We start from the raw sequence: 15,126 nt of genomic DNA, 5'->3' as shown, positions 1-15,126 counted from the left end.
TATGCTTTGGGTCATTGTCCTGCTGGAAGGTGAACCTCCGTCCCAGTCTCAAATCTCTGGAAGACTGAAACAGGTTTCACTCAAGAATTTCTCTGTATTTAGCACCATCCATCATTCCTTCAATTCTGACCAGTTTCCCAGTCCCTGCCAACAAAATAAATTCCCACAGCATGATGCTGCCACCACCATGCTTCACTGTGGGGATGGTGTTCTCAGGGTGATGAGAGGTGTTGGGTATGCGCCAGACATAGCATTTTCATTGATTGCCAAAAAGCTCAATTTTAGTCTCATCTGACCAGAGTACATTCTTCCATATGTTTGGGGAGTCTCCCACATGCCTTTGGCGAACGTCAAACGTGTTTGCTCATTTTTTCTTCAAGCAATGGCTTTTCTCAGGACACTCTTCCGTAAAGCCCAGCTCTGTAGAGCGTATGGCTTGAAGTGGTTCTATGGACAGATACTCCAATCTCCGCTGTGGAGCATTGCAGCTCCTTCAGGGTTATCTTTGGTATCTTTGTTGCCTCTGATTAATACCCTCCTAGCCTGGTCCGCCCTTGGGATGTTCAACGTTTCATATATTTTTGTATAACCCAACCCTGATCTGTACTTCTCCACAGCTTTGTCCCTGACCTGTTTGGAGAGCTCCTTGGTCTTCATGGTGCCACTTTCTTAGTGGTGCCACTTGCTTAGTGGTGTTGCAGACTCTGGGGCCTTTCAGAACAGGTGTATATATATACTCAGATCATGTGACACTTAGATTGCACACAGGTGGACTTTGTTTAACTAATTATGTGACTTCTGAAGGTAATTGTTTGCCCCATATCTTATTTAGGGGCTTCATAGCAAAGGGGGTGAATTACATATGCACGCACCACTTTTCCATTTTTCATTTTTTAGAATTTTTTTAAACAAGTAATTTTTTTCATTTCATTTCACCAATTTGGACTATTTTATGTAGGTCCATTACATGAAATCCAAATAATTTTAAATTTAAATTGCAACAAAATAGGAAACATAATGCCATATCACAGTAAAAAATGAACAACATATTTTCAACATGCTTATAGGGAAGGGCATTCAACATGTATGACACTTAAACACATGGCTGATGATTGGCTGAGAGAAATTGATAATAAAAACATTGTGGGAGCTATTTTGTTAGACTTCAGTGCAGCTTTGACATTATTGATCATAATCTGCTGCTGGAAAATGCATGTGTTATGGCTTTACATCCCCTGCAATACTGTAGATTGTGAGTTACCTGTCTAACAGAACACAGAGGGTGTTCTGTAATGGAAGCCTCTCCAACATAATCTAGGTAGAGTCAGGCATTCCCCAAAGCAGGTGTCTAGGCCCCTTACTTTTTTCAATATTTACTAATGACCTGTCACTGGCTCTGAGTAAAGCCTGTGTGTCTATGTATGCTAATGACTCAACAATATACACGTCAGCTTCCGCAGCAAGTGAAACCTCTGCAAAACGTAACAAAAGATCTGCAGTCTGTTTCAGAATAGGTGGCAAGAAATAGGTTAAAAACAAAAAGCATTGTATTTGGAACAAATCATTCCCTAAACCCTGAACCTCAACTAAATCATGTAATGAATAATGTTGAATTTGAGCAAGTTGAGGAGACTACACTGCTTGGAGTAACCCTGGGTTGTAAATTGTCATGGTCAAAACCAATTGATGCAGTAGCTAAGATGGGGAGAGGTCTGTCCATAATAAACCCCTTTTCAACAACTCTATCAACAAGGCAGGTCCTACAGGCCCTATTATTGTGGTCAGGTGCCACAAAGAGGGACTTAGGAAAATTAAAATTGCCACATAATTGCCCCCACTTAATGTGTTGTGAAATCTGTTGTGAAATGTATTGTAACTTTTAAAAAATTCTATATAACTACCTTAATTTTGCTGGACCCCAGGAAGAGTAGCTAATGGCAGCAGCTAATGGGGATCCATAATAAATAAAATTACAAATGTTAAATATGAGAGTTGATGTAAGTCATTGCAATTAGCAATGACAGTTCCTGTCAGTTAGTGTTGTCATAACTCTCCTGTGACGACCTGAAGGATCAGGTGACAGTGGGTCCGCTCTACAGCACGCTCTCTCTTATAGATGGAGAGAGCAGGAAGTCGGCTGTTTTATGGCGGTCATAAAATACGTTGCCTCTATTCTCTGTAGTGTTCGAGATTGGAGGATAAACTGTGGAACACAGAGAGACCTTTGAACATCAAAAGCTTAAATAATTTAACAATATTTGTATTTTTGAAAATGTGGGAGTGGTCCGTAAACACTTAAGGGACAGTCCATGACGAATGTGTTTCATTTGGTCATTTCATGAAGGACAGGAAACACTCATTACAGTGTCTTTGGTTGTGTACACCTGTTAATTATGGGGTTTACATCTAAATATTGAGAAATGTATGTGATTAAACATGAAACTATTTGTGAAAAGATGTAATGTGATGTTATTAACCTTCTAAATGAGAAAACATGGGTTTTCATATAAAGTTAACCAAATCAGTCGCCATGCCCACGTGAGCATAGACATTACGTCGGCTTCCTGGACAACCCTTTTCTCAGAAGTGTATAAAACCCACTTCTGACGAAATTTACATTAGACTAGAAAACATGGAGCGTACGCTATATGTTGAAATGAACTACTTAGGGATAGCCCCCTTTTTTTCAAATTTTCGCCTCAATGACATACCCAAATCTAACTGCCTATAGCTCAGGCAATGAAGCAAGGATATGCATATTCTTGATACCATTTGAAAGGAAACACTTTGAAGTTTGTGGAAATGTGAATTGAATGTAGGAGAATATAACACAATAAATCTGGTAGAAGGAAATACAAAGAAAATAAAAACTGTTTTTTCTCTCCCACCATCTTTGAAATGAAAGAGAAAGGTCCAGTTCCAGCCATCACTCTTCTTGTAATTCCGATGGTGTCCACAAGATGGCAGCAGTGTATATCCATTTCAGATGGATAACTTGAAGTATGAGCGAGCTACAGGACATGTAGTGTGAAGTCACCCAGGTACATATGGGCAAATCGTGAAAGAGACATTTGCATTCATATTGAAGCACAGCACAATTACAGCAGCCATGAAGGTTTTAAATGATTATCACTGAAGCGCTTGACAAAAAACAGCACTGTATCTCACTTTATCATTGATCTCTCTCAGGCTTTTGATACAGTTGATCATGCTATACTAAGGCAGAGATTGTCGAGTGTAGGTCTTTCAGAGCATGCAGTTGCATTGTTTGCTAACTATCCGTCTGATAGAACTCAGTGCACTCAATTTGATGGGCTTATGTCTGTTAAATTGTCTGTCGTTAATGGTGTGCCCCAAGGCTCTGTACTTGGTCCTCTCTTATCCACTATTTGTATATAATTGATGGAGACAAAAATGTCCAAAATGCGCAACTTCATTTTTATGCTGATGATACTGTTATTTACTGTTGTGCCTCGTCTCTTACAAAAGCTTTCCAGAACTTGCAAACTGCTTTTTATACGGTTCAACATACCTTGTGTCAATTGAAGCTTATCCTCAATACTGACAAAACTAAACTAATGGTGTTTTCTAAAGCAAGAAATAGACCTCTGAACCTTTCACCAATTACTACCTGTCAGGGCAAGGAGATTGAGGTTGTAACCTCATATAAATATCTTGGCATTTTAATTGATGACGGCCTCTCTTTTAAATTGCATATTCAAAAACGTACAAAAAAATTTAAGCTGAAATTGGTATTTTATTTTAGGAATAAGGCCTGTTTTTCTTTTGAAGCCAGGAGGAGGCTAGTATCAGCTACATTTATGCCTTTACTAAACTATGGGGATATTTTATATATGAATGCTTCCGCTCAGTGTTTGAGATCAATTGACACCCTTTACCATGGCACTTTGAGATTTATTTTAAACTGCAAAACCCTTATGCACCACTGCACTTTGTATACCAGGGTTGGCTGGCCTTCTCTAGTCACTCGTAGGCTCAGTCACTGGTATACTTTTATTTATAAAGCCATTTTGGGTTTACTACCTTTTTATTTGGGCATTTTTATTGTTCAGAAATGTGGTGGGTACTCTCTTCGTTCGCTGGACTTTATCCTGCTAACTGTTCCAAATGTCCGAACTGAATTTGGTAAAAGGGCTTTTATGTACTCTGTGCCATCGTCTTGGAACGCCTTACAAAATACTTTTAAACTGGAAGAACTTGTACCGATTGGTATTTTTAAATCACTGATGAATGATCTTGAGACTGATTCCCTGACCTGTCAATGTTTTCAATTTGCTGTTTTTGATTTTGTTATACTCTTGTGAATTCTATGGTTTTTACTAGATTACTTGTAGTTTTTCATGTTGTTTGTCTGTCATTTTTGTAATGACTTGGTGCTGCCTATCTTGGCCAGGACGCTCTTGAAAAAGAGATTTTAAATCTCAATGAGCCCTTCCTGGTTAAATAAAGGTTAAATACATCAAATTAAAATAAAAATTAAATTTTTCTGCAAGAATATCGTCAAATCTGTATACTTGGACTGTGATTTAGCTTTTCCAGTATTAGTAGCCATATTATCAGCTCAACATTTGCAAAACAACCAGTTTTCATAACTTCATAACTCTGAAAATTCTTATAATTTTTGTCCAAAAGGAAAAGGCATGCTGTCTCAAAAGGCAGGACAGACACAGGGTTTCCATATATTTCCGTAAAGCCCAGCTCATTGGCTATCTAGCTAGCTCTCTCTCACCCCGATTGGTGCTTATTTGACCAAGATAGAGTCGTTCAAGTGAAGACCGCCCGTGTCATCGGCGTGCCATGAAGGCGTCGATCTCTGACCAAATATCGTTTCCTATAGGATATACTACACCCTTAATGATATAGTGAAGTATTGTTACAGTCTAGAATCTATAAGGAATACATATGAAGGTGATTTGACTCGTTGAAACAACGTTTAGGGTGAGATATTCATAGATTTCTTTCTTTGCAAATTGAACGAGTGGAAATACAAAATCGATCGTGCATGCTATATGGACCTTTTTAGGATATGAAAAATGATTTTATCTTACAAAACAACACTTCATGTTATCTCTGGGACCCTTTGGATGTCAAATCAGAGCATGATTTCAGAATGTAAGTACACATTTCACCTTCAGAGGTGAATTTATCAAACCTATCACGGTGAAAAAAGTGTTTTGTTGTTAGGAGCTTTCCTCAAACAATAGCATGGAATGTTTTCGCAGTAATAGCTAATGTAAATTGGACAGTGCAATTATAGTGACACCAATTTAAGCTTTCAGCTGATTTAAGACACTTATATGTACCGACATTTGTTATTTCTCTAAAATCTGCGATGGTGAAACAAAGCGCTGCATGATTTTACAACTGTCCCGTTGACGGGATGTCGATCCCTAAGAACTACAACTCTATAGGCCCAGGAGACCAGACAACGTGTAGTGTTGGCAACACGTGTCACGCCCTGACCTTAGAGATCCTTTTTATTCTCTATTTTGGTTTGGTCAGGGTGTGACTAGGGTGGGCAATCTCTGTGTTCTACTTCTTTGTTGGCCGGGTATGGTTCCCAATCAGAGGCAGCTGTCTATCGTTGTCTCTGATTGGGGATCATACTTAGGCAGCCTGTTTTCCACCTTAGTTTGTGGGATCTTGTTTTTGCAGTTACAAGGTAGTCTGCTGAATGTTACGTTCGTTTATAATTTGTAGTTTTTTTTGGTGTTCATCAATAAAGAAATATGTACGCTTACCACGCTGCGCCTTGGTCTCCTTCTACCAACGACGGACGTAACAACACGGCTGGAAATGGTTCAACTCTGAGACTATCGATCACTACAGAATAAGAGCAAATCCTAGACGTAGAATTACTAGTCTGCAGCTGGAAATTACGTAAGTCTAGTAAGAGAAGACCGACAACCGCGGAAGCATCTATTCTATGCAACGACCATCTGTACGCCTGACGTACCATTACAACAGACACTATCCAGAGCTGCTGAGAAAACACCAACTACGAAATACATTGTGACTTCTGGGGAAGTTAACCAGAGACTCTCTGATGTACTGACTCTCTAGCAGACGGACCGGCAATTCCAACAGAGAAGACAACAACGACATACAGGCGTAAATATATACATTGCAATTCGTTATCAAATGAGGGGCCATTCATGTGCAAAGGATTAGCATTTCAATGAATATAATGATCAAATGTGTGTAGTGAATTCATTTTGTCTTTCTTGCTTTTATCTGTCCCCACCCCTTTCCATTGTCTATTAAGCCGTCATACCGGTTTAGCCCACTAGGGACTTATCAATGCATTGTGTTAGTAACCAATAACTGTGATTTGTTTAGTTAGTTAGTAAATAAATCATTTAGCCAATTTGTATATTGCTGATTCATTATGGAGGCTAGGGAGGCTAGGGTTTGCGATGTTCAGTAATGAGAACTGATGAGGTAAAAACAATACATTAATACACGACTGTACTCAATAAGATATGAACATATCTGAAGAGTTATATTCGGGAATTGAAACTCTATAAACAACATATTCCTGTGGTGCCCCGACTTCCTAGGTAATTAAAGTTACATGATTAGTTTAATTGCGTAATTAAATTACATATAGAGAATTGATTTGATAAGCTGGTCTTCACATTTAATGATAGTCCAGGCACTACAGTGTACTGTATCTTACTGTAAGATACAACACTTACGAGTAGGGTGACATTACCCTTGATGGCAGTTTTGCATTTTCCCCGCTAATGGTCAAGGTCAGGATTGGGGAGGGGAAGCTGATCCTGGATCTGTAGCAAGGGGAAACTTCACCCCAGAGCACTGTAGACCGCTACACACACTTAAACAGAGTGACGTAGGGTCGTATACGGTCCGTTCCAAAATTTTAGCCACACAAAAGTACGTAGAACTACATGTAAAAACAATGCTCCGTCACTGCTTTTGCATAGTTGCGTGAAATGTTTAGGGCCCTTTAGATTGTATTAATAGTTAATCTATACTACGGGATCGGTGTCCCTAAACCGGGATGGTTGTTGCTCAATATCTCATAATGTGACTAAAAAACGTTGTATACAACAGCCAACTTTCTGGGTCTTATATGGGCAGAAAGCTTAAATTATTGTTAATCTAACTGCAGTGTCCAATTTGCAGTAGCTATTACAGAAAAGAAAGACAATGTTATTGTTTGAGGATAGTGCGTAACAAAAAAAAAACTTTTATCACGGCAACTAGTTTGATACAATCGCCTCTGAAGGTAAATACTGTACTTAGATTCAGTAATCTTGCTCTGATTTGTCATCCTGAGGGTCCCAGAGATAAAATTTAGTGTAGTTTGTTTGAAAAATATATATTTTTATATTCAAATGTAGGAACTGGGTTGTACAGTTTGACTCCACTGCTGTCTCTGGCTCCACACCCCGCCTACCCGCCCGGCAATCTAGATGTATGAAAGTTAGTGTATTTTCTGTAGGAACGCTAATGATCCATCATGTATGACATAACCTGGAGTGTGTAAACTAAAAAAAAATGTGTATGTTCTCTGTAGTTATGTACTTGAACATTTATACATTTACCAATTCGGCACATTTGGGCAAACTCCTTGCAGGCTTGATGCAAAATATTGTGTAGTGAGATAATTCTTCACTTGATCGGTCTGAAACTTTGCACAAACACTGATTACACCTAGACTACTATCTTAATGTGTGGCCTTTCTCTTGCATTTCAAAGATGATGAAAAAAAAAAAATAGGTTTTATATTCTCCTCCATTAATTTCACATTTCCACAAACTTCAAAGTGTTTCCTTTCAAATGGTATCAAGAATATCCATATCCTTGCTTCAGGTCCTGAGCTACAGGCAGTTAGATTTGGGTATGTAATTTCAGGCGAAAACTTTAAAAAAGTGGCCAATCTTGAATTAAAACTTCTTCGGGATTGGTGTCCCTTCCACGGGTCGGTTGAGCTAACGTAGGCTAATGAGATTAGCATGAGGTTGTAAGTAACAAGACGATTTCCCTGGACATCTGATATTGGCAGAAAGCTTAAAATATTGTTAACCTAACTGTACTGTCTAATTTACAGTAGCTAAAACAGTGAAATAATACCATGCTATTGTTTGAGGAGAGTGCACCATTTTTAACATGAAAAGTTATTAATAAACAAATTAGGCTAATTTGGGCAGCCTTGACACAACATTTTTAACAAAAATGCAATGGTTCATTGGACATACTAAAACATTGCACATACACTGATGTCATCTAGTGGCCAAAATCTAAATTGCACCTGGCTGAAATAATATATTATGGCCTTTCTCTTGCATTTTTAAGATGATGGTACAAAAAAATACAAAATAATGGTTATTTTTTGTTTGTATTATCTTTTACCAGCTCTATTGTGTTATATACTACTACATTCCTTTCACATTTCCATAAACGTCAAATGGTACCAAGAATATGCATATCCTTGCTTCAGGGCCTGAGATACAGGCAGTTAGATTTGGGTATGTCATTTTAGGTGAAAATTGAAAAAAAATAGCTAATCCTTAACCTGTTTGCAACAGTAGTACATGACAGGATTGGGATCATTTCAAAGTGAAGTCAGTGAGTGTTGGATGAAACCTACATGAGTGTTGCTTGCATGAGTGTTGGTTGAAACATTTAGAAAGCATAAAGTTGGGTGATGTACTGACAAACAGCTCGACGGTGACAGAGACACTGCTGTTAAGGGCTGGGTTCCCGCCGTCTTTAGCCATCACAGTCAGGTAGATCATTCCTTCAGGGACCATCTCGTAGTCCAGAGGGCTGTTCACACTGACCACTGAGGACAGAAAAATTAGAGAGAGAGAGAGAGAGAGAGAGAGAGAGAGAGAGAGAGAGAGAGAGAGAGAGAGAGAGAGAGAGAGAGAGAGAGAGAGAGAGAGAGAGAGAGAGAGAGAGAGAGAGAGAGAGAGAGAGAGAGAGAGAGAGAGAGAGAGAGAGAGAGCGAGAGAGAGAGAGAGAGAGGTGTGATGGGAAGGACTGTAAAGTAGGGTGTACAGCAGGAGAATGACATAATACAGCAACTTTATATTTTGGTTACATTAAAACAATGTACAACTGCTAATGTAGAACTGCTAATAATGTTAATTACCAAATACCAAAATGAATGTGCTTCAATCTATAGCTAAAGGACTCCTGGAGTGATAAGTATAATTTCTGTCTTATCTGTTGTTGTCTAGTACTGTCTTTTTGCTAGCTAGGGCCATCTACTTTAAGTGGCTGTCTTCCCAGTAGCCTACTTGGTGTGTGAACTGCTGACTGCTCCTGGAGACGATCTGTGTCTGCACAATTATTCTCTCACTACAGGTGTCCCCCAGGGCTCGGTTCTAGGCCCTCCTATTCTCTCTATACAATGTGTTGGGTTGTAATTTGAAATACTTGCTACACCAGAAGCCATGGTCTTGGAGAGTTACTAAGTAAGGGAAAAGGCGATCACATGGTTGCGTTCACTGATAAGGGTGGACAGCTGTGGATTAGAGAAGAATGGGGGCCGAGGTCAGGTCAGGTCACATGAAGGGAGAAGAAACAGTGTATTACCCACATCACTTAACTTCCTGCCTAGCAACAAAGATGTAATGTTTAGAGAAAAGGAGGAGACTCCACCTAAAGGGGGTATAAATACTTGTGCTGGTGGGAACATGTCTTTGTCTTATGCAGCTGTGTGACCCAGTGGGTGAATAAACTTGGCTTCAGCGTTATTAGTCGTCCCTCAGTTTTTACTCCGTTTATTTAGAACCTAACAGTTGGCGCTGCGAGAAGGGTTCACCACGATTTACAGTCAAACTAGAGACTCTGAATCAGTGAAACAGGAGCCGGCACCAAAAACAAGTTAGGCACAGTTCCTACACCTGTTATCACTCATTCTGACATCTTGGGGAGATGAGAATTGTAGGCTGAACAATTTATAGGATACAGACCAAGAAAAGCCTGAGTTTATTCAGTAGGCCCACTGTAAATAATACAGGTAGGACTAGGCACTGTGCCCTAATCTGGCACTAGCAGATCATTCGAATGAAAATGCAGGAATGTGTACCTCCGCTTCGATGGCAGGGTTGAAACCCACTGGCACTACTGCTATTGCAGGGGTGGTGGACCAACACTCCACATGGGCAGAGATAGTTCAAGCCACATTAAGAGTGGAATCTAATTCCACTCACTTTGCAGTGCGTATAGTTGCTGCCCAACATACCCCCAGTACCGGTAATGGATTCAAGAGTAAGACAAATTAATCAAGCGGAGAGGTATATATGTTTTTTTTTACATTGGATAAATGTAGAGACTCAGAGTTGCAAAATGGTATATATCATACACTGCATTTTTGAGGAACAATGGGGAAGTAATTCTGCTTTGAAAGTTGAAAAACTTTCAAAAGCTCCTCTTTGTCTACACCCATTCAGCATCGTTCACACCCTCTTAAGCTTTAGCCCCACCCATCTCGTTTCGCTCTCGGAGCGTCCAGAGCGCACACTTGACGCTCTAGCCGATGATTTGATTACATCTGGATAACATGAAAACAGTCTAACAAGCTCTACTGGCAACAATTTCATGATGCTTTTTTGCCGACCTTTACTGACACCGGCCATATTCAATGGGTGTTGAACACTTTAAAGAAATGTAGCTAGCTAGCTAGGTAAACAATGACCCTAGCTAAGTAAACAACGTGTAAGATCACACACATCATGTAACTTTAGCAAACGAGCCAGCAAGCTAATGTTAACTTGAAGTCGAGTTTTTAGAAAAGCCTCTGTTACGTAGGCTCTGAGGAAAGTAATCGGAGAGTTTGCGGACTCAAAGATACTCTGCTATTGGTCAGTTGCGGGCGACCTAGAGCCGTCCTGACACTGAATTGATCACAGTGGGGATTGGTGCGGTCTGTGGGGGTGAGGGGCCAGGGTGACTGTGTGTTCTGTGTGAAACACTGTACTTGGTGAAGCCCTATTGGAAGAAGGACCTCATTCTGAAAGTGTCGGTGTGACTGTCTAAGTGACCCTCAGAGGTGGTGAATTCCAATTATTTAAAATGTGCTGGCCAGGTATGCCCTGGGTTACTCTGTGTGAGTATTTTGTTATGGGATCACTAGGTAATATTTGTAGGAGCGAGGTAGGTTGACTCTGTGTGGTGTGGGTAACCTTTTAATTATGTTCTGATGTTCTGTGTGAACATCTGACCAGTTCTGTGTGAACATCTGACCAATCCTGTGTGGGTGATCCTTAAAGTTCTGTGTGAGTACCTAAGAATTTCTTACGTTTTATATGGATTCTGTGAATATATGAAAACATGATCAATTGTATGTGTGTATAATCGATTACTAGTGATAACGATGAAAGTAATGCTGAGAATATAAATAGATACAATTTAAACCACCCATTCGTAGTTTTAAGCAATATTAAACTGTCTACAAAATCTGGGCAATTGAGCTCTAGAAACTGATTAGAGTGTGTCCACTTTTGGTTATCTTACCCTAACGATGTAACTATAACACGCTTATTGGATTATCTCCGTCTGGGTACAACATTTGAAATAAAACTGCCCTTAAGGTCTGAAACTGTTTTATTTTTTCTTCCCAGTATGAGAGGAGTTGCGGGATTTATTGAATAAACCGTTTTCCATAAAGTTAGAGCGAATTAAGATGGAATCTCGACGTAATTTATAATGTCGTACAAAGCCTAGGGTATCCATCAAACTAATTATCATTGCGTGATTAATGAGATGTAGTCGTAATTGAAATACGTTGCATGAGTAAACATAATCTACTTTTATTAAAAGGCGCAAGATCTGTTTCCTAGTCAATGAATGTCAATTTTACTCTGACTGCTAATCTATTCATTTGGCATGTGAGAATCATCGCCGCAGTAACGTTTGGACCTTTAAATTAGGGCTATTTTCTGGGAATTGTCTCGGTAGTACGTGCCTGATTTTACGACTACAGACAATTGTAAAGTGGGTTTATTTGCGGGGAGTCTTAGATCTTCAAATAGCATTGCTGGTGCAGTGGTAGAATGTTCGCCTTCCAAAAGAAATTCTCGAGTTCGGTTCCCGGCCAATGCACTGACTAAAATCTGAGTTACTCATTGTAATTCAACTATTTGGTATGTTTTGACTGGAAGGATACGGTCGCTAGTGTTTGTATAAGATATAAACTGAACGTTTTAATAGCTTGTTTGGTTCAAATTGAAAGACGAATTCATTTAACTTAAATATCGAGGCGAGTTTGATGTGATACGTTGTCTGTTGCCTAAATGGTCTGCTGAAATAACATATTGAGAAAAATAGGGAGTCGTATTTAAATAACTGAATCAAGGAAGAGACAGTTACCTAAATCTAATGAATACATTTGGCGCTGTACATGTTATTTTTAAAGTCTTGGACATTTCATAAGTGTGAAGCCGAAAGAGAAGAGAAAATTGTAAAGTTTTGTTTTAATCTTACGATAGAGGTAAGGCAGAATGTTGTTTGAGAGGGGTTATATTTTTGCCACCTGGTAAAAAAAATAGGAGAGTTGGGCTGAAAGAGATTCAGGTGTGAATAAGGAAACATTTTGTGATAATTTTGGTATTCTGATGGTTATTGAATCTTGGTTTGATTGTTTAGGTAACACCAGTGAATTTGAGCAGGAAGGTCATGTATTCTAACATTGTAATCTGTTTCCATTACGTGGAACAATGTCAGGTCATTAAAGTTGATTGCAGTTTGAGTAATTTTTATTTTTACAGGGACAGTGCACATTAATCACAGTTGTGTGTGTCTAATGGCAGGGTATTCCAGACATGGGAAGCTCTCACAGTGAAAGCAGATTGACTAAAGGTGCTTTTCCTTAAGGGAACTATACAGTCATCTCTCATGGCGGATCTTGTGGATCTGCTGCCATAAGGTTTGGGTTTCCTGTTCAACAAAAGTACTAAGTAGAGGGGGAGCCTGGACATTTAGAATATTGAATACAAGATAGGCGTCAGTGTATTGCATACGATTTTTTCTTATGCTTTCTATAGCTATTGGGTTTCCTATCAATTACTTTGAGAGCCTGTTTGCAGACAGACTGAATGGGTTGTAATGTTGTAAAGCAAGCTTGGGCCAAACTAGTCAAGTAGTATGTTAAGTGGGGGAGTATCATATATTTGAAGTATAGTTTTGTTACCTCTGTAATCAAAACGATTTCATATGTTTTGGAAATTAGCTAGGTTGAATTTGGTTATTTGAGTTACCTTTTTTATTTGCTATTTAAAAGAGAGGTTGGAATCAAGTATGATGCCGTGGTACTTAAAATCAGACACCACCTGTAGCTTTTCCCCTGATACATAGACATCTGTCTCAGGGGCATCAGTTGTTTTCTTTGTGAGGAACATGCAGACTGTGTTTTTTTATTTTTATTGAGAGGCAAACATGAGTCTCTGAGCAATTTTGTCATCTGAACCATTACAGTAGTGAGTTCTTGTGTAGCTTGTTGTTTGTTATTTGCATGCATTTATCACTGTATCATCTGCATACATTGGAAATTCAGACCCTGTACAGACAGAAGGAAGATCATTAATGTACGAGCTGAACAGTATTGACCTTTGGGGAATGAAAACCTTGTAGATATGAGTGAAAAAAAGTTTGTTTTGATTTTTACGCTGATGAGACAGCGCCAACTTTTGAAAGATTTTAGATTTGTTAAAAATCTGGATAGTTTTTACTAAACATATCAACAGGTTGAAATTATTAGATTGCTGATTAAAGGGGTTATGGGTTTGTTTATTTGTTTACTGTTTATTGTTTATTTTAGGTGTTGATGTTACTAAATTAAACATTGTATTATCTAATGTGTTTGAGTAGGATTCTTTCTTCCGGGACGGATGGAAGTTACCTAAAGTATGTAAGTTAAAGGAGACATGGGAGAACACGTCTACATTTTTATTAAATGCCTGGGATTAAATATCACTGATTCCTTACGCTGAGAAATGTACTACATTTGCGACAGAGGAAAAAATGATTACATTTAGATAGTAATGATACCAGGATAATTGTATTTAAGGGTAGTGTATGTTCAATTAAGCATACATATACATTGATGTAGATTACAATTTATGATTCATGATTTGAGGTACAGTGGAATTATCATTATTATTAGGTTTTGTTTATAGTTAACTTAAGTTTTTGTGTGTTTTTACAGGTTTGCAAATACACACACACACAACACATTTGTTATGACTATTTGTTGGTGTTTTTAAAATACTATGTTTGATTTGTTTTAAAATTTCCTTTGGGTTTGGTGAGTTTTTCATTTGTTTTAGTGCCAAGGTATCTTAAAGGGGCACGCACGCACATGGAATATTTCTGAGTTTATATTTTCTGAGTTTTAATTAAACACGTGAATTCTTTTGATAAAGGAATGTTCTGGGAACCTGGGATACAACATGTAGGAAATGTTTGACAATTTTTTTATTTGTCTAATATAGTAAGAAACACTTCTTTGCAGGGTTTGTATGACCTATGACATCTATCATGACTTTCCGTTGTGGCTTGATCACCCTCATTGGAAAGCCATTTTGATAATGAATTTAATGTCATTTGTAATACTGATTTCAAGGTAATTTGTGTAATTGATAAATAAGATGGAGTTTATAGTTCTTAGCCATATTAACCAAGGGTAGGCTGCTTTAAGTCTATTTTCCTATGACCATATGGGTAAAATATTTTTTCTTTGTGGAGGTTTTCAGAGTAGTGATTTTAATTTGTGTACGTTATTTGAAATTTTGTTTTATCTTTTGACCAGTAGTAGTGTTTTTTTTCTCACCTTACTCTCATGGAGGGTTATGTGTTAAAATGGGGGAGGATTCAGTTCTTTGAGGTTTTGGATTGAAGTTTACACACCTTGAGTGATATGTGAAGGAGTGTATTGTATTGTTGTGTTGTTTGTTTGTTCTGTTCTATTTCCGGTGGGTTATAGGTCTAACTTCCTGATCCTTTGGCTCTATGATGGAGTTGACATGGGGAGTATAAGCCAATTTGAAAGAATGGTTTCATTAGTATGTGTTGTTATTCTCTTTGAAATATGTTTATACATTTGTATTAAGAATAATTGCTAAAAGTAAT

The 15,126-nt window shown here is 38.4% G+C and overlaps 1 protein-coding gene across 1 annotated transcript in view; it reads right to left on the bottom strand.

The window, feature by feature from the left end:
- LOC139570592 (cadherin-23-like) overlaps window positions 1–15,126 on the bottom strand; it is a 587,919-nt gene that overhangs the window by 217,142 nt on the left and 355,651 nt on the right. Inside the window, exon 17 of the mRNA XM_071392575.1 lies at window positions 8,706–8,833. Coding sequence (XP_071248676.1) covers window positions 8,706–8,833 — 128 coding nt within the window. The remainder of the gene's footprint in view (window positions 1–8,705; window positions 8,834–15,126) is intronic.

This window comes from Salvelinus alpinus, chromosome 3 (assembly GCF_045679555.1).
Source record: "Salvelinus alpinus chromosome 3, SLU_Salpinus.1, whole genome shotgun sequence".
NCBI classification, from domain to species: Eukaryota; Metazoa; Chordata; class Actinopteri; order Salmoniformes; family Salmonidae; genus Salvelinus; species Salvelinus alpinus.
Note: the sequence above shows the minus strand (reverse complement) of the source record. Positions and strands in the feature narration are given on the sequence as shown.